Source organism: Panthera pardus, unplaced genomic scaffold (genome assembly GCF_024362965.1).
Source record: "Panthera pardus isolate Hobbes unplaced genomic scaffold, ASM2436296v1 HiC_scaffold_15, whole genome shotgun sequence".
In the NCBI taxonomy this organism is placed as follows: Eukaryota; Metazoa; Chordata; class Mammalia; order Carnivora; family Felidae; genus Panthera; species Panthera pardus.
In genome coordinates, this window is record NW_026526710.1 from 23,397,984 (window position 1) to 23,417,040 (window position 19,057).

The 19,057-nt window shown below is 52.7% G+C and overlaps 2 protein-coding genes across 3 annotated transcripts; one reads left to right on the forward strand and one right to left on the reverse strand.

The window, feature by feature from the left end:
• Nucleotides 1-6,802: 6,802 nt before the first annotated feature.
• LOC109258605 (coiled-coil domain-containing protein 74B) lies at nt 6,803-12,641 on the forward strand. The gene is made up of 7 exons (XM_019435517.2): nt 6,803-7,136; nt 8,348-8,389; nt 10,578-10,740; nt 11,567-11,744; nt 11,819-11,901; nt 11,983-12,054; nt 12,208-12,641. Exons 1-7 carry the CDS (start codon nt 6,887-6,889, stop codon nt 12,344-12,346), a joined length of 927 nt encoding a protein of 308 aa, XP_019291062.2. The 5' UTR covers nt 6,803-6,886; the 3' UTR covers nt 12,347-12,641.
• A 713-nt stretch (nt 12,642-13,354) lies between these two features.
• On the reverse strand, nt 13,355-17,181 carry LOC128777044 (mediator of RNA polymerase II transcription subunit 15-like). 2 transcript variants are annotated; one of them, XM_053902320.1, is made up of 5 exons: nt 16,583-17,164; nt 15,901-16,061; nt 15,636-15,802; nt 15,078-15,176; nt 13,355-14,392 (listed from the first exon to the last, which is right to left on the reverse strand). In XM_053902320.1, the coding sequence occupies exons 1-5, from the start codon at nt 16,589-16,591 to the stop codon at nt 14,256-14,258; spliced, it is 573 nt and encodes a 190-aa protein (XP_053758295.1). In that variant the 5' UTR covers nt 16,592-17,164; the 3' UTR covers nt 13,355-14,255. The 2 variants fall into 2 exon arrangements, with proteins under 2 accessions (XP_053758295.1, XP_053758296.1); XM_053902321.1 differs by lacking the exon at nt 15,078-15,176 and having other exon boundaries at nt 16,583-17,181.
• Between the last annotated feature and the right edge of the window lie 1,876 nt (nt 17,182-19,057).

Consider the following 19,057-nt stretch of genomic DNA (forward strand, 5'->3'; position numbering starts at 1 on the left):
AAAGATCATGACCTGAGCCAAAACCAAGGATCGGACGCTTAACCGACTGAGCCACCCAGTCGCCCCTTAGTCCTGCCTGTTTTAGGTTGCTATAGTTTTCCGTCATTTTTACCACAGAATGTGGGAGCCCTAGGTAAGATTACCAAGAGAATCTCCTGGGTTGCAGGTGTTCCTCCTTGCCCCCATTCTGGAGTAGCAAACCGATTTACGCTTGATAATCAAGCCCAGCCACCCAACCAGTACAGCAACCCCCTTTTTGCCTGACAAAGTCACCAGGTGGCAGTCTCAGCTTCCTGTTCAGTGGAACCAGCGTGTCCCTTGCCACCTGTGGCAACCAAGCAAGACCTCTAAGCCAGCAGAACCCAAAGCTGTGGGGGTGGGAAGTTGAAACTTTACTGGTAGGTCATTAGAACAGTAACAGTGAAACAAGCTCCTCCCACTTCTACCCCTTGATTCCTGAAGTCTTTGGATATCTTTGCCTCGGGGAAAGAAACTTCACTACACATTAGTGGCTGCTTCAAAGCACATCCCGCATCTCCCGGGACATTACGCTAGCTCCACCAAGTGATTTCACCCAGCTGAAACCAGAAGCAAATCTTCAAAAGTCCATCCCGCCGTCCTTCAGGGTGATGGGAAATACAGTAGGACCGGTGAGTTCCAGACAGAGGCACTGACAACATCATGGTTTCGCGAGCCCACGGCCGCACTTCGCTTGCTGTAAAATGAGGTAAAACCAAAACTAAAGATGTAAGATTACAAATATAAATAAGAGAGGAGCTAAGAATAATAATGGGACTGTATTAGAATGTGGGACTGGTGATAGAAGTGAGTTAAACCCTCACTCATTAGAACAGGAAAGGAAGCCGGTGGGTGTGGCTCATTTTGGTAAATCAAGAAATAGTAAAGGTGCCTGGGTGGCTCAGTCGGTTAAGTGGCTGACTCTTGATTTCAGCTCAGGTCATGATCTCACAGTTCCTGAGATCGAGCCCCACATTGGGCTCTGTGCTGACAGCATAGAGCCTGCTTAGGATTCTCTCTGTCTCTCTCTCTCTCTCTCTCTCAAAATAAATAAACTTCAAAAAATCGTAGCAAAAGCACATCACCGAAAGCTATGGAGGTAACTACTAGAAAAAAGAGCCCCAATATGTAGTATTCATGTCTGGGGCGTTGTGAATAGTGGCAGCAAAGACTGAAATCTTTCTGTAACAGTAGATTTTAAAAGATCTTCATTATCTCTTAATTTTATTAAAGGAATATATACACTTAAAAGGAAAAATGATAAAATGAATATCCATCTGACTTGCCTGTCTCTTAAGGAAAGTATTCTTTTCCTATTCTTTTGACATTTTTTCATGCTTATTTTGAGAGAGAGAGAACGCAGGCACCAGTGGGGGAGGGGCAGAGAGAAGGAGAGACAGAATCCCAAGTAGGCTCCACTCCATCAGCACGGAGCCCCATGTGGGGCTCAAACTCACTAACTGCAAGATCATGACCTGGACTGACATCAAGAGTCATCAGACACTTAACCGACTGAGCCACCCAGCCACTATGGGAAAGTATTCTAGAAAACATCATCCATTCTACTCAATGTTTCGTATCCAAGCCACCAAAATGCTCAATCCCTCCATATGGGTCCCAAAGAAATTTGTTTCTGAAGAATGTACATACTTCCTTTGCCAGAGAATGAAAACTCTATTCCACAGTGACTTTTCCTTTTGCCTTGTCAAAAAACTGTAATGTTAAACAGTCAACTGTGATGTTGCTTCAGTAAGAAGTGATTTTTCTCAGGTTCCTGACACCATTTTTTTTTTTTTTACATTTATTCATTTTTGAGAGCATGAGCAGGGGAGGGGCAGAGAGAGAGGGAGACACAGAATCTGAAGCAGGCTCCAGGCTCCGAGCTGTCAGCACAGAGCCCGACGTGGGGCTCGAACTCACGAACTGCAAGATCGTGACCTGAGCTGAAGTCGGATGCTCAACTGACTGAGCCACCCAGGCGCCCCTGTTACTGTTTTCTATTTATTGCTCTTTGTTTCTCTTTTTGTCTTCCACTCTTTTCCCACCTTGTCTGGCTTTAACTCAGACTTTTTTTTTTTTAAGTTTGTTTATTTTTCAGTAATCTCTACGTGGGGCTTGAGCTCCCAATCCCAACAAGATTAGGAGTTGCATGCTCTTCTGACTGAGCCAGCCAGGCACCCCTTTAACTGAACCTTTTATATTATCCCATTTCTCTCTTCTCTTAGCATATCAATTATACTTTTGATTTAAAATTATTTTAAGTGTTTGCCCTTGAGTATACACTTACAGTGAATCCAAGTTCTCTTTAGAATAACACCATAGCACCTCACCTTAGAATATTTCTGATTTCTCCCTCCCATCTCTGATAGCATTGCTGTCATTCACTTATTGATAAACTATAATTACCAAATGCATTGTTGCTATGATGATTATTATTTTTTGCTATGGTTATTTTAAACAAACTGTTATCTGTAAGATTAATTAAGAATATGATGGGGCGCCTGGGTGGCTTAGTCGGTTAAACATCCAACTCTGGATTTTGGCTCAGGTCATGATCTCACGGTTTGTGAGTTTGAGCCCCACATGGGGCTCTGCGCTGACAGTGCAGAACCTGCTTGGGATTCTCTCTCTCCCCCTCTCTCTGCCCCTCCTGCACTTTTCTCTCCCTCTCTCTCAAAATAGATAAATAAACTTAAAAACAAGAATATGAAAAAGAAGGGGTGCCTGGCTGATTCAGTCGGTGGAGCATGTGACTCTTTATCTTGGGGTTGTGAGTTCGAGCCCCACAATTTTTTTAAGTTTTAAGAATATGAAACAGCAATTTTTTTTTACCGTTATTTATTCCTTCTCTAATGCTCTTTTCTTAATGTAGATCTTAGTGTCTGACCTATGTCATTTTTCTTCTCTCTGAAGAATTTCTTTTAACATTTCTCACAAAGCAGGGCTACTGGCAACGAAGTTCCTCAATTTTTGTTTGTCTGAGAAGGTCTTTATTATTTCTTCTTTACTTTTGAAGGAAAATGTAGCTAGATACAGTACTCTAAGTTTGTGGCTTTTTTCTTTCAACATGAATATCTCTCTTCACTCTCTTGCTTGTGTGGTTTCTGAGGAGAAATCCGATGTGATTCTATCTTTACTTCTTACTATGAAAGCTCTTTTTCTTTTTTCCTCCTCTGGTTTCTTTCCAGATTTTCCCTTTGTCTTTAATTTTCTCCAATGAGAATGTGATATGCCCAGGAGGAGATTTTTTGTGCGTGTTTCTCCTGCCTGGTGTTCCCTGAGCTTCCTGGATCTGTGATTTGTTGTCTTTCGTTAATTTTTGAAATTATCAGTCGTTATTGCTGTAAATATTTTTTGTTCCTTTCTCTCTTCTCCTTCCGGTCTTCTCACTCTACATATGTTACACCTTTTGAAACAGTCACGGGATTTGTGGATATTCTGTTCTGTCATTTTCATTCATCCTTCTCTTCATATTTCAGTTTTGGAAGTTTCTCTTGACATAACTTCAAGCTCATTGATTCTTGCCTTGGCCTTGCCCAGTCGGCTGATAAGCCCATCAAAGGCATTCTTCACTTGTGTTACAGCATTCTTGATTTCACACATTTCCTTTACCTTCTTAGAGTTTACATCTCTTTGCTTACATTATCCATCAATTCTTTCATATTGTCCACTTTTTCCATTAGAGCCATTAGCATAGTCATCATAGTTGTTTAAAATTCCCAACCTGATGGGGCGCCCGGGTGGCTCAGTCAGTTGAAGTCTGACCGTTGATTACAGCTCAGGTCATGGGATCAAGCCCCGTGTCAGGCTCCTCGCTAAGCATGGAGCCTGCTTAAGATCCTCTCTTTCTCCTTCTGCCCCTCTCCCCTGCTTGCACTCTCTTTCTCTCTTTAAAATAAAAAATAAAATAAAATAAAATGTGAAAAAATAAAAATTTCAATTCAATAATTCCAACATCTCTCCAGATCCAAGTCTAGCTCTGATGCTTGTTCTGTCCCTTCAGACTATGTAGGTTGTTTTTTTTTTTTTTTTGTCTTTTAGTATATCTTGTAATTTTTTTTAGGTATATTAATTTTGAGAGAGAGCGAGCCAGCTGGGGAGGGGCAGAGAGAGAGAGAGAGAGAGAGGAAGATAGAGGATCCAAAGGAGGCTCTGCGCTGACAGCAGAGAGCCCAGTGTGGGGCTTGAACTCATGGACTGTGAGATCATGGCTTGAGCCGAAGTTGGGCACTTGACTGGCTGAGCCACCCAGGCACCTCATAGTATGCCTTGTAATTTTTTGTTGAAATTTCGATATGATGTGTTGTGTAGAAGAAACTGAGGTAAACAGGCCTATAGCATGAGATTTTGTTTATCTTGCCAGGGTTTAGTCCACGTTTATTGCTTGTTGCAGCCATAGGTGTCAGAGGCAAAATATTCCTCCGGTGCCCTCAATTTGTCTTCCTTGTTATCTTTGGGTTTTCCTAGAAACTTATTATTATTATTATTATTATTATTATTATTATTATTATTATTTTTAAAGTAGACTTCATGCCCAGCATGGGACCCAATGTAGGGCTTGAACTTGTGAACCTGAGATCAAGACCTAAGCTGAGATCAAGAGTCAGATGCTTAACCAACTTAGCCACACAGATGCCCCTAGACACTTCTTAAATTAGTTCTGAGATGGGCAATTCTTTCGCTTGTATCCCATTTTTACACAGGCCCCCACTGATGTGGTGGAAAGATGTGGAGAGAGGGGAAGGCTAGAAGCGGCTAGAGTTAGGTATTTCTTTTCCTCCAGGTCTGTCAGGCTCTATTAAAATCCCAGCCGGTTTGGCATTTGGGGCTGTCTTAGTTTGTTTTGAGGGAAATCCCTGAAACAGAAAGCTCTGGGCAATACTTCAAAATGGCTGCCTCACCCTCTTCCTGTTGGGACCACAAGGGGATTTTTCCATCTTTCTTCCTCATGAGAATCTGGTAGGGCTCCTGGAGGTTAAACTCACAAAGGTGCGGGGCCCCTTAAGATTGGACCTCTGCCCCCTGAACTCTTTAACCCTTGTCTACACTGGCCACACCAGCAATTCATCAATTACAGTTTAGCTTTTCCTCCCCTGGTAGTGGTTCAGACAGAGATTGATGCTCCAGTGGGTTGTGATTCTCTGTCTCTCCAATGTGGGGGCAGCCGTTTGTCCTGTGATCTCCGTTCTCTGATGGATCTAAGAAGAGTTCATTGATTTTTCAGCTTGTCAGCGACTTTCTCTTTTGTGCGGATGGCAGTGATGATTGCCAAGGCTGGACCAGGAAACCAGAAATCCAGGTACATTTGTAGTTGTAGGATTTCCTTTTTTTTTTCCTTTCATTTTTAACGCTTTATCAATCATTTAAAATGTTTTCTATGATTCCACTCACTATAGCCATCTTTTTCTGTAGGTTTTAATCATATTCATTATAAAATACTTTCCTGTAACTTTTCTTATCTAGTATTATTTGCAGATCTATTTCCATTGACTGAATCTGGATTTTTTTTTCTCGTGACTCAGTCACATTTGTCTGTTTCTTGGCATGTCCGGTATTTTTTATTGTATATCAGACATCATGGATGACAGGACACAGAGACTCTGGGTTCTGTTATAATTCTCTGAAGAGTGTTGAGTTTTGTTCTCCAGGGGGTTGAATTATTGGAACATCACCAAAACCTTGCGGAGGCTGGGCTTTTAAGTTTTATGAGGGTGGGTATTTTCTGATTTTGCCCTTAGTTCTAAGGCAAATCTCTTATTTCTAGAACATAGTCTTTATTACCAAGGTGTGATCCTTTTGGGGTTTAAAAGAAAAACTGAGGCGTTTACCAAGCTCCTCTGTCAGACTCCAAATTCTGTCTCCCCTGGAGCTAGCAGCAAATGAATCTCTTCTCAGCTTTTGGCCTTCCAGCTCTTTCTCTTTCCCTGGAATCCCTGGAATTCTGTGGGCAGTTCAGGCCAGCCACATATTTGAAGTTTATTGCTTTCAACTCCTCACCTGCAGAGGCTCCAAACTTCACTGTGTTGCCCCCTCAGTTTCCAGCTGCAGTGTCCTTCCCAAACTCCATCCTCTGCCTTCTGCGGCCAATAGGACTGTGGCTTCCTGTTTGAGGTCTGGCTGACCAGAAGAGAGAGCTCAGGGAAAAAGCAGCTCTTCTTTTTAAAAATAGTTGTATTTATTTATTTTGAGAGAAAGAGAGCATGCAAGCGGAGGAGGAGCAGAGAGAGAGGAGAGAGGGAGAGAGAGAGAGACAGACAGGGAGAGAGAGGGACCCAATCAGGCTCCTTGCTCTCGAGAGCGCAGAGCTTGACACGGGTCTCCATCTCGCAGTTGTGACTTGAGCCAGACTCAAGAGTTGGGTACTTAACCAACTGAACCACCCAGGCGCCCCAAGCAGCTCTTCTTTCAAGAGCTGCCTTCGTCCACTTTGCTTTTTGTTCTTCTCGTTGTTTCCAGGTGGCTGTTTCATATATTCTGTCCACATTTCATAAAGCAGAAAGTCCTCTACCTTTGGATTTTTGAATATGTAATCCATATCATCTATTCCAGAAGCGAACTATTAAAATAAACAAGCATAGAAAATTGGACAGTAAGACCTACTGTAAAGGCGGACGATTATCTGACCTTAATTCAGAGGATGCCTTTCAAAGTCAGGGTGTACGAGCTCAGGCAAACTTGACGCAGGCCCCACCCCCACCAGCAGCGTGGTCTCTCGGGCATCACAGACGACGCCCCGCCGCACGCCCCGCCCCCCTCGCCCGCTCGCGCCCGTTTCCATGGCGACGCGGCACCAGGCCGGGGCAGTCGAGCCACCAAGTGGGAGTGCAGCGACCGCAGAGGCGGCGGCAGAGGCGGCGGCAGCGGCGACATGAGCGCGGGGGTGGCGGCGGCCGGGCAGCGGCCCCCCAGCTCGGGGCTCCCGGGCTCCCGGGGCACGTCGCGCCTGCGCCCGCCCGCCATCCTCCAGCCCGCGCAGCACAGCACGCAGGTTGGGCTCATCGAGGCGCAGAAGCGGGTCGTGGACCTGGAGAAGAGCCTGCAGTTCCTGCAGCAGCAGCACTCGGAGACACTGGTCAAGCTCCACGAGGAGATCGAGCACCTCAAGCGGGAGAACAAGGGTGAGTCCGGGCGCCGCGGCCGCGAGTGAGGCGTCTTCCGCGGCTGGGGCCCGAGGGAGAGGCAGACCTGCCGCTCCCGGGTGCCTCCAGTACCGAAACACTCGTGGACTCTAGAACACGAGGTTTAGAAACCCTTAAACAGGGTATAAGGAGGACACAGGGCAGCAAGCCCCACCCCGGGTCCTGCTACGTGGGTCTCGGACTCCCTGCCTCCTCCGCACCCCCGGGCCCCAAACCTGGGTCTTCGTGGGCGGGGTCGACGGGGCCGCCCCACCATCTGGTGATCTGGTGGGGTGGTCTGGCTGTGTAGCGTTTCCCACAGTAAGCCGGGTCGCAGTCTCCTCTCTAGGCAAGTCGGGCCCGCCTGTTCTAAAAACTTTTATGGAAGTAAAAAGTGCGAGTGTACAGCTCAGTGATTTTCACAAACTAAACACAGATCGAGAGCCGACTTGCCATTCCCATCCAGCCCCTCCTTGGACACCTCCCCCTGCCCCCGCGTCTCCTCAGGGCAGGTCCTTCCTAACTTTGCCCCGCTGGTGGCTCCTCACCGCCATGGGCCAGGCCTGAAGCAGAACTTAAGGCCTATCACGGTGGGACACTGCTGTCCTCTCTTCTCCCTTATGCTCTAGTTGGAACTCCTCCCCCCACATTCTTAGCCCTGTCTCAGTTTCTCCCCACCTTTCTCCTGTTGCCTTTACCTGAAGTGCTATTAGATCAAGGGCTCACCATGATGTCAGGACTCCCTCCTCCTGACATAAGGAGTCTTGAGTCTCACCCCTGTCCCTCCCTGATGCCCAGGCTGGATGTGGCCAGCCCACGTTCTGGGTGTCACTTGATCATTGCTCTGACCACATTTGCTCATCCATGACTAGGGGCTCCTGGAGGACTGGGTCATCCTGACTCACTCACCTCTGTTCTTCTGGAGCTTGGGGCTCCACCTAGCAGAGGGTGCCCTATAGATGTCATGGGCAGAGGAATGGACTCCTGGCGAGGCTCTCACCCAAGGGCTCTGGCTCAGGGAACAACTAGAGGCATTGCTGGCCCTAAGACACCCAGGGTAAAGGCTTGGCCCATGGGGCAGTGTCCTGGCTGCTAAGGTCATGTGTGAGGTCTCTCAGGGGTTCAGCGGGGAGTGCACAGGGCAAGCCAAAACCTCTTCTCCCCAAATGGCTGCAGTTTCAAAAATGACCAGTGCACATGCTTGCTTTCAGATCTCCATTACAAGCTAATAATGAATCAAAAGCCAAAGAAAGGTAAGACTGAGGCCCTTGGGTGCCTGATGGGAAATTACTTCTGTCAGGAGTAGCCCCTCCAGAGTGCTTGTGTCTACCCAGCTAGCTGCACTGGCCCATGTACTATCCCAGTGGGGAGGAATCCTGGGGGACCTGGACAGACACCACTGCCCCCCACCCCCCGCCATGGTGTGGGTGACTGTGCACCCAAGCACAGCAGGTGGGGCTCTCGGGGATCCCAAGGCCTGAAGTCTGCAGTAAGGAAGCAGGAAGAGCAGCTTGGGGTGGGGCTGCCGAGACCCCACCCCTGCCACCACCACCCCGCCCCCGGGCCCCCAGCCTTGCGGCTCTGCTGGATTCTTTTACTTGGGTTGCTGCTATGGCAGCCCCCAGCCCTGTGCCTCTGGCACAGACGGCTGTGGGCACAGTCCTTCTGGGGATCCTCCCTGCCATGTCTGCTGTGACCAAGTGTAGAGACAGAGAGACCTGCAGTCACTCGTCTAAGGCCCTTCCTCATCGTGACAGCCCCTTTCTCTTTGCCTGTCCTCCAGCCCAACCCAGGGAGACTCAGGCTGTGTTGGGCCTGTTCCCCCCACATACCTTTGGGGCCAAGTCTGACATCAAGAGGTGGTCTGAGAGGTGTTAGCCTGGTATGCCCCAGTCTGGGGGTGTCCCGGGGCTCCCTTCCTAGGGGACATGGAATATGGGAACAGTGGTGGTGGGCCCTCCTCGAGCGGAGCAGAGCAGTTCCAGTGAGCTATCCTGGGCAAGTGGCAGGGCCTGTTAATGGTCCCAGTCCTGCAGGGTCGGAGGTCCCCAGTGGGCTATCAGAAGAGGCCATCCTCCCATTCAGGGCCTGCTTCTTCGGGCCCAAGCCCGCTGCTTTCTGGATGGCCCTTCCAGAAATCACCTTCCCCTTGGCCTTGGTTCTGCCTCACCAGAGCGGGGGGGAGGGCTCTGCACAAACACAAACACAAACACAAACACAAACACAAACACAAACACACAGGCCTGCAGGGCCAGGAGGAAGGTACGGGTGGCCTGGCCCCTCCCAACAGCGGGGCACAGAAGTGTCCGGGAAAGCTGGGACCAAGGTGGTGCTGCCACCATCTCAGACTAACCCGGTGCACTTCCCACAGGCAGCACTTCCAATTCCAGCTTTCAGTCCATCAAGTCCGTCTCAAACTCGACCTTGTCAGGTGGCATGCCAGCACCCTCTGTGAACTCAGGGTCAGGGGAGGGGCACGTGCCCCACTGGGGCCCTGGGCCCCGATGGCCAGTGTGGGGTGCTGACCAGATTGCACCTTTGCCAAGCTCTGTGGACTTAAGGGTTAAGGAGTAGCTGAAGGGAGCCAGAGAGGGTGGCCGCCAGGTGCCGTCAGCTGACACCAGCAGGAAGGAGCCGAGGCGGGGTGTGACAGGACCATGGATTGGCCAGAGGGAGACTATGAAAGCGAAAGCGGGGTTGGCTACAAAGGAAGTGAATGTCAGATCAACGTGGGGCACAAGGTCCTGTGGCAGGCACACCCTGCCTGCATACAAAGAGAGGAGCCCCTGAGCCTTCCTAAGTGGTCTTCCAAGGGCAGCCTGGCAGAAGCCCTGCTTGTCAAACACGACAAACACCTGAAAGCAGGTGGATACAGGTGGGACAGCCCTGCCTAGCGTTCTGGGCTTGTGGTGTCCTCTGCAGAGTGAGGGGAGCTAATAGCCCCTTCTCTGCACTCGGCCTCCCTGAGAGGCCAGGCATCCTCCCCGGGTGTGGCCCTTGCCCCTTCCATGCAGGGCCTAGGCAGGCCGTGGGCCTTGTCCGTGGAAAGGAAGTCTGTGCAGGCCGGGTCCCAGAACTCTCATACAGTTTCATTTTGCCCCAAATGGGGTGCTGCTTCAGAGTCAGGGAACAGCTGCGGGGCCACCCTGACCCCTGGACTTCCCCGAGGCATGGGAGACTGACCCAGTACAAGTAGGGGGAGGCCAGCTTCTACAGCAGCAGTAGTTTTAGAGCGTTCAGCAGGCACCACCCACAGACCCCCTTTTTGGGTCACCTGGCAGCCCCCACAATGGGGACTCTGTTACCATCTCTCCTTTACAAGGAGGAAACCGAGGCAGAGGGCAGGCGCTCCTTGGGCACTCACAGCCAATCCTGGAGGACGTGGGCCCTGGCTCTTGATGCCCACCCACAGTGACTGCCCTGTCTGGGTCTGATCTACAGCCAACTCTCAAGGAAAGGCCAGGCCCCGGCCCAGCTTCTCCAAGAAGCAAGACTCAAAAACTGACATTCCTCCGAAGACGGACCTGGAAGAGAAGACCCCAGCTGCTGCCCTGTTTCACAACAGCAAGCGGGACAACGCTCCAGGGGTGCAGGGGCAGGCCAAGTAAGGGCTCACCTGTACCCTGTGGGCCCAGCGTTGCATTTCGTAGGTTCACATTCTGGAAGCAGCCAGCTGCCTTGCCCTTCCAAATGGGTCAGTCTCCAGAGTGAAAGCAGACTCACTCCAGGCAGGCCCATCTGGCGGGCAATGCCCTGTGCTGACCTGAGCCCACACGAGGGTGCCAACAGCAGCCCAGAAACTAATTTCTCACAGAAATGGAACCAAGTAACTTGGCCTTTACATTAGTTTGCTTTTCACCAAGACAACAAGCAAAAGAACAACAGTAAGTTGGGTTCCTGGGCTCACCCTGGGAAATGTGCTTGGCCTCCGCAAGGCACAGAGCCAGCAGGCCAGAGCAAGACCGGGTTGACCCTGTTTCTGGGACTTCCTGGAAAGCAGCAGTGAACCTGGACTTTGCATCCGAAGAGACCCTGTTGTCCCCTGGGTAGTTCAGCCAGCAGGACGGGGTCCTGCTTCTCTGCACGGTCCTTACTGAGAGTCCCTCTCAACCAGCCCCACGGGTGTGGGGTCAGGACTGAGGGCAGTCACACAGCTTGAACCACATCTGACCCTCAGTGCACCTTGAGGGGAGAGGAAGGGATACGCCCAGGTCACAGCTGGCACCAGAGTGGCCCCCCACCCCCGCCACCTGGCGTCTGGAGCACCCTGGTCAGCAGAAGGGAACCAGACCCCGAGGAGGCTGTGTAGACACACCCTTCTTCCCCACACCAGCCGCACACTGGTGTGGATGCCGCCCTCAAGAGAGGTGGCGGGTGGTTAGACCAATCCTGGCAGGCTAGCTCTGGGCTGCTGTTAGTGCCTGTTCCAGAGATGAAGAAGTGGAGACGTCCAGTTCAGCAGCCCCCTGGGTGGCAGGCAGCCAGCACAAGGGCAAGCAGCCCCCCGTGATGAATCTGCCCCTGCACCTGCGCAAGCCCACCACGCTTCAGCAGTGCGAAGTGGTCATCCGCCAGCTGTGGAACGCCAACCTCCTGCAGGCCCAAGAGGTGAGGCTCAGGCAGCGGGGACCCCAGTGCCTCCGCAGACCCCGCCCACTGCCCCTCTTCTCCCTGCCTTCCAGCTGCAGCGCCTCAAGGCCCTCCTGGAAGGGAACCGGAGGAGGCCCAAGGCTGCATCTGAGGAGGCCGGCCCCAGCTCTCCCAAGTGAGTGATTCGGCGTGGCCCCCACCGCATCCCGGTGAGGTCTGCTCTTTTGGGGCTCACTACCGACTCCTCTTTCACCAGGGACCAGGAGGCCCTTCACCAGGGAGCCATGCAGCTCCCCAAGGTCCCCACCAAGGGCATCCCCAAGAAATGGTGAGTCCCACCGGCAGGGGGAGAGTGGGGTGGCCTGAGCCCAGTACCTAAGGGGCAGGGACAGCTCAGTGCCTTGCCTGGGGCCCTGCTACCAGCCAAGTCTCCGCTCCTGCTCCCGGGGGCACCTGTAGTGACCTCCCTCTGCCCTACCAGCCTGATTCTGAGCCCTATGCCCGTGGCAGAGCGCCCCATCCTGCCCGCGCTGAAGCAGACCTTGAAGAGTAACTTTGCTGAGCGGCAGAAAAGGCTGCAGGTGGTGCAGCGCCGGCGGCTGCACCGCTCTGTCCTTTGAGGCGGGCGGCACGTGTCGGCGTCTGCATGCCAGGTCAGGGCCAGGCCAGTGCCCTACAGCTGGAGACGCTAACCCTCTCTAGATAGCACTTCAAAAGAATTCGAACACGTTTAGGCCGCGTGAAATTCCAGATAAGCAAAGTTCATGGCAGATAAAGTACTTGGTTGCCCTCAGAACCGAGACACTATTTTCTTGCTCAGTATTTTGCTATTCTGCATTTACACAAAAACACATTAAATAAGTATTACCCTACCTGTTGAAGACTGGAAATAAAGCTCGTTTCTCCACTTGTGAACCTCATCCCTCACCGCTCTCTGACATGGCTGCCCTGCCCTGTGCCCCCAGCTCTGCTCCCTGCGGTGGGAGGGGCCCACTGGGGCAGTCACCAGGACTTGTCCAGGGCCTGGTGGGTGCCCTGCGCCACGGGCAGGCGCAGCATGCACCCTTCTTTGAGTGCAGGGGGTTTCCTGGCCCTTGGCTGGGCTGGGACTGCCTTCCAGGCACAAGGGCAAGTCCCGTCCCCCCTGCCACAGCGCCGTCCAGCCTCCACACTGACAATCCCAGCTAACGAGCCATCCTACCGAGCCTGCCTTCTGCTGTGGAGGGCCACGGCCATGGGAGAATGGTCCTCTCCAGGGCGCTGGGGCCCCACCCTGAGATTCCCACCCAAGAGCCTCACCACCCCCTTACTCACCAGAACCGAAGCTTCCTAGGTCTCATGGGTGTGGTCAGTTTAGTGTCGACCCTCCCCTGGCAGGACAGGGCTACTGGCCCCACTGGCCATTTCCTCAGTGCTGATCTCTGCCTCTTCTTTGGGCAGCAGGAGCTTTGCCAGAAACCTCGGGGTAAACCAGGATGAGGCACTGATACTGTCAAAAAAGGGTGAACTAAGGTCTGGGCATCCACGGCCGTCTCCAAGGTGAGGAATCTGGCTCAGCCCTGAAAGCATACCTCACTGGATAGTGGTCCCAGACTTGTGGGAGGGGACACAGTGACAAACTCACGACAAACACAGGAATAATAAATTTATTATAAGAACCACAGATGACACGGTAGTGCACATACAAAAGGGGAAACCTCTCATTGCCAGAGGGCTGATGCCCTGTCAGGGAGCTTTCACTCTCTGGAGCAGCTCTGATGACGCCAGGTCCTGAGGATGCTGCCCTGACCCAAGAACAGGCCCAAGTGCCCAGTGAGTGGGCACGGTGCCAGGTACAGGATCCACTCAGGTGTCCCTGCTCCCTAGGCACCCCCACAGTGCTGAGCAGACCCCCATGGCTTAAAGGGAGAATGCCATGAGGTATGAGTCCCAGGTGATGGCAGGGGATTCACAACTGCCTGCTGGCCGACTTTCCTTCTGAGACGCAGCCAGCGGCCCTTGGATCCAGGAGCTTCCCAGTGGCGTGCCCCCCACGGCAATGGTGGAAGGGTCTGAACCCAAAACCGTGACCAGAGAATTCTGTGTGTGTTTTCAGGGTTTCCTATGCTCTCCATGTTCCCCTACAGAAACAAAAAGTTTTCTGGCACACACACAAGAGGCTCTAACGAGACCTGGAGTTCTCCCCCAGGCTGCTGAGGAAGGACATGGGCCCTGGAGAAGCCAAGGGGACAGCAGCCCAAGGAGGAGCACACAGGGCTGAGGCATGTCCGACTCCCGGGGGGGAGTGGGGGTGGGGGAGTCCCAACCCCACCACGAAGCAGCCAGCTCCACAGCCACCTGCCCCAGTCACGTACAAGTATGGGAAAATGTTTGGCAGGTCCCCAAGGCAGAAGATAAAAGCAGGAAAGCTAATCTAAGCCCAGGTTCTCTAAGGGAGCCAACACCTAGAAATGTCCAACGTGAGGTGCGTGTCCGCTGTGGCCCCGACAAGGCTGCCGGCTATCCCCGTGGTCCCCAGTGGGTGGGTGGCTAGGCGGCGGAGAGGCAGGCCTGGTGGATGCTCTGCGCCCAGGTGTTGAGCAGGGCTGTGACCGAGTGCTTGTCTGGGAGCTGCAGCAGCCTCGAGGTCATGCACCGGTGCACTGACTGCAGGAAGGGGTTGGCGTCTGCAACAGAGCAATGGGCCATGAGTGCCGCTGTGACCTCCGCCGGGACAGCCAGTGCTGGGCCTGACCCTGGGCTGCACAAGCAACTCTTTATGAAAGGCCACCCCACAGACACAGGGCTGGCGTCTAGGGCATCGAAGCCAGTCAACATGACCAGGATGCCATCTCCCGCACACAGTGGGGTGGCCAACACGGTCCCCTCCCAGGCCCATGCGTCAGTGGAGAACTGGAATGTGAACAGGTCTGGAGCCCAGGGCTTTCTCTCAGGGACAGCCTTGGGATCCCAGCCCTATGCACCAGCTCTGCACTGCAGGGGGACTGGCCACCATCAACAGGGGTCTCTCCGGGCCTCTGGTTTGAAGCCATGTCACCCAGGTGGGTCTCCGTAAGCCCAAGCTCCTTCTGTACTCCCGTAACAGCCTTGCAGAGGCCCACAAAGGCGGTTGGACCTGCTCGCCTCTCTCTCACTATAGGTGACCGCCCTGCAGACACAGGATGGACCCCTTTCTTCCCAAGTGACTTCTGGGCAACCCACTCCTGCCCACAAAGGGGCAGCAGAGAAAGGGGAGGAGGGGCCTCAGCTGCGGGGCACAGAGCAAATCTCGGTTGCCCTGAGCTGATGCCCCCTACCAGGGTCCCTAGACGGCAGCCGTGAGGCCTCCCCAAGGCTGTCCTCTTGGCTCACCGTACTGCCACTGCCTGTCAATCCACAGTGGGCTCTGGGCGGGGTAGTCGGCAGGCACACTGAGCTCCAGCGGCGGCACGCTCGGGAGATCCTTGTCATCTGCAACACATGTGTCTATGCCTGTGACCTGGCCCAGGCTGCCCTGCCTCATAGCCCTGCTCTAAACAGGGCTCTTCATATCCCAAAAGGTTCTGGTGAGGCTTGCTGCAGTCTGGAGGTCACTCTGATTCCCACTTCCACATCTCCCTAAGGCCTCAGGCAAGCACAGCCGTATCTGGTTGGGAGGGAGGGGCTTCCCCGGCAGGCCGGTGAGAGGTAAGACTCTGTGGGCTCAGGGCTCTGCCCTCAGAGCACCTCCTGGGCCAGGTATGTGTGAGGATCCAGGAGGACACAGGGATGGTGGGCTTCAGGGTGTGGTGTGAGCATGCCTGTTTGTGGGAGGCCAAGTGCCTGTCCACATGGATCATGCGGGCCTGTGCTGGGCCTGCTCCAGGGCCTTGGGCTGTAGTTCGGGACTCACTCTCCCATAGCACCAGCCCCGCCCTCCCCTGTACGCACCCAACTTGCATATCAGGTGGACGGTGCCGTTGTTACTGCAGTGAGATGGGTCCAAGTTCACCAAGAACTTAGGGTCTAATCTGGCCACCTCCCCCTGGAGCACGTTAGGAATGCTCTGCCGTTCATCGTCTTCAAACCTACGCTTCCGAGTGCATACCACCGGGGCCCTGGAAGAGACCACCATGGTCACCACACCACACTAGGCTGTGGCCCGTGGCCCACGGCCCGCCACCCACTGCGAGGCTGAACCCTGGACTGTACGTACGTAATGGGTGGGCCGTGGATGGCCGTCATGGCTGGCACGAATGTACGGTACAGGGAATGGTTGAAGACAGGTGAGCGGATATTGGCCAGGACGGCATCCAGGAGTGGCTGGCACAGGTACTGCTGCTTGGTTGGCGGCACCGGGGGTGGTGGGGGCGTGGGCTGTGACAGGATGGGGAGTGGGGACGTTAGCAGCCCACTCTTGGGGAGGCTTTCCAGACCCTGAAGTCCTTATCCTTCACAGCCAGACTGCTGTGGCTTCCCCACAACCTCTGCCCCCTGGAGACAAATACGGCTGATCCTGGATACATTCTCCTGCCTTCTGCAGCCTTGACCTTCCCCAGAGTTCCCTTCCCCCAGGGCTTGGACTGGGGCTGGGCAGGGCTGGGTGGAGGCCTGATGGTGGAGATGGGCATACAAGAAAGCCCATGCACCTGGGGGCTGCAGAAAGCACCCCAGGACCACAGCCACAGGGTGACTTCTCCCATGTTCCCACATATACTCTCCTTCCGCACAGCAGACCTGACCTGGCAAAAGACTCCTGGGCAAGGTCCCCAGGCTGAGCAGCATGGCCCCTCTGCCCACTCCTGACTGTGAAGGCTTCTCTCAGCTTGTGGTTCTGAATTCTCCCCACAGATGCCTGTGGCCCTTTGGACACCACCAGGCCATGGTGCCCCACTCACCACTGCCATGTCATTCTTGAGCTTCTCCAGGGCAATCTCACACTTCTGGAGTGTTTTCAGGGGGCACCTATGGGGAGAGGGGATGTGACTGATTCTGGGTGCTCAAGGATGAGGTGTCAGCGGCTCTTGAGCACTCATCCCAACCGCTCCCTGCCTAGCTTGTCCTGGTGTGCATGGAACCAGCCTTGGCCACCAGAATCCTCCACAGGAGCCCCAGTCATTGAACTATTCCTAGACCCAGAGTATAAGGCAAGATAGTCCCACGTCCAGGAGCTGTCCGGTCCTGCTCATCAGAAGAGGGCATAAAGGTGATGGGTCAGGGGGAGAGACAGAGGCCAGGTCCCTGCCCCAGGCCCTAGAGTCCCAAAGAGGGATCGAGCCTAGAGGCTTGAGTGCTGCCCAGCTCCAATACATCTAGTTCTGCAGTTTCTAGCATTTTGCACAGTAAATAGAACAGAGAAGATCTTCTAGAAGGGAGCATAGCCAAACTGATGCAGAAATAGGGACAGAACCCAAAGGCCAGTCCATGTGCACAGTTCTGCAGAGCTGGCCCGTCTCTGGCGTTCAGAGCAGCACAGCTGGCAGGTTGGGGCAGGGCACGTGTGCCATGTTGTGAACCAGGGCTCCAATGCCTCACAAGTGCTTCTCAAGGCGATGTCTTGTTTCATTTTCACAGCCAACCCGGGTGAGCCATAGTCACTCCTTTTGCAATGGAGTAAATGAGATGCAGTCATTTGCCCAACGCCACTGGGAAGTCAGGGGCAGGGCAGGGGCTGGATACTGGCAAAGGCAAGGGGCCAAGGGCTTGGAGGCACCTGTGGTGGCCCGAGGCCCCTTCTCTAAACTCCGTCTCACCACCAAAGCCCTACAATCCCAAAGAGGGATCGAGCCTAGAGGCTTGAGTGCCGCCCAGCTCCATTACATCTAGTTCTGCAGTTTCTAGTGTCCTGCTCAGATACTCAGTGTGGCTAAGTCTGAGTTCCACCCCAGGCCTGAATGGAGGGTCACAATGCCACTGTGGCTTTATTTCCACTCCTGACTGGGGGATACCGTTGCGGTCTCATCTCTGGCTCATGCCTGGGTTCTTCATTGGCTGAGAGAGAATTGCCTCAGAGGACACTTAGCTTGCTGTTCACTGATGCTTGGATTTGAAGGTTCAGTACTTACCCACCTCACCCCCTGGCCTGTTCTGCCTGCAGGTGGATATTGGTGCTGAAAGATTCACTCGTTGGCTTTGAGGGGGATTAAGACTCCTTTCATTCAGTTGTGGGTTGGGTTTTTGTTTTTTTTTTTTAGGGGAAAGGGGCAATGGGAGAGACAGAGAGAGAGAGAGAGAGAGAGAGAGAGAGAGAGAGAGAGAGAATCTTAGGCAGGCTCCATGCTAAGCATGGAGCCTGATACAGGGAGCAATCCCATGACCCTGAGATCATGACCTGAGCTGAAATCAAGAGTCAAATGCTCAACCATCTGAGCCACCGAGGCGTCTCAATTGTGCCTTTTTAATATAGAAAATTCAGGGCACCTGGGCGGCTCAGTTGGTTAAGTGTCTGACTCTTGCTTTTGGCTCAGGTCATGATCTCATGGTTCATGAGATCAAGCCCCATGTTGGTCTCTGCACTGAAAGGAGGGAGCCTGCTTGGGATTCTCTCTCTCTCCCTCTGTCTTTCCCTCCCCTGCTCACTCGCACTCTCTCTCTCTCAAAATAAATAAACTTAAAAATATATAGAGAAAATTATATAAGCAGTTAAACATTAAGCAGAGAATCCCCAAACACCAGTTATTAAACTGAAGTCTAGTCACAAATCACTGCTTATTCTAACCCTCATTTATTTAAAACCAGATTTGTGTCAAAGTCTTTCCAGAAACGTTTTTACAGTTCCAATCCTTCAGGCTTGGGACAACTGATGCTTCCTTCTTCTTATTGCTTATTGATTCCTTCTGCCTGCCGAGTTTCTACAGCTCCAAAGCCAGAGAGTAGCATGCCTTGACCATGTTCCTCTTGCTCTGCGAGAATTCCTGTCAGCACTGGATTCCATCATTAAAAAAAAAAAAAAAAAAAAAAAAAAAAAAGGAATTATATATGAAACTGTTCTGCAAAAATACATGCTTATTCAATATAATGTATGGTTATTAACAGAAGCTTTTAGCATAACAGAAACACCACAGACTTTGGAATCAGGCCTGGGACCAAATCCTGAGTCCATCAAGATGGGATCTTCTGAATTGGAGAGCAACACCTGTCTAGATGCAATGTTCCATTTTCCTATTCCTTAACTGTTATTAGTCTAATCTCCCTAGCCTAGATCTTCTCAGTTTTAAGGGAAATACTTCGGGGCACCCGAAATGCTCAGCTGGTTGAGCGTCCAACTTCGGCTCAGGTCATGATCTCACAGTTTGTGAGTTCGAGCCCCGCGTCGGGCTCTGGGCTGACAGCTCAGAGCCTGGAGCCTGCTTCGGATTCCATGTCTCCTTCTC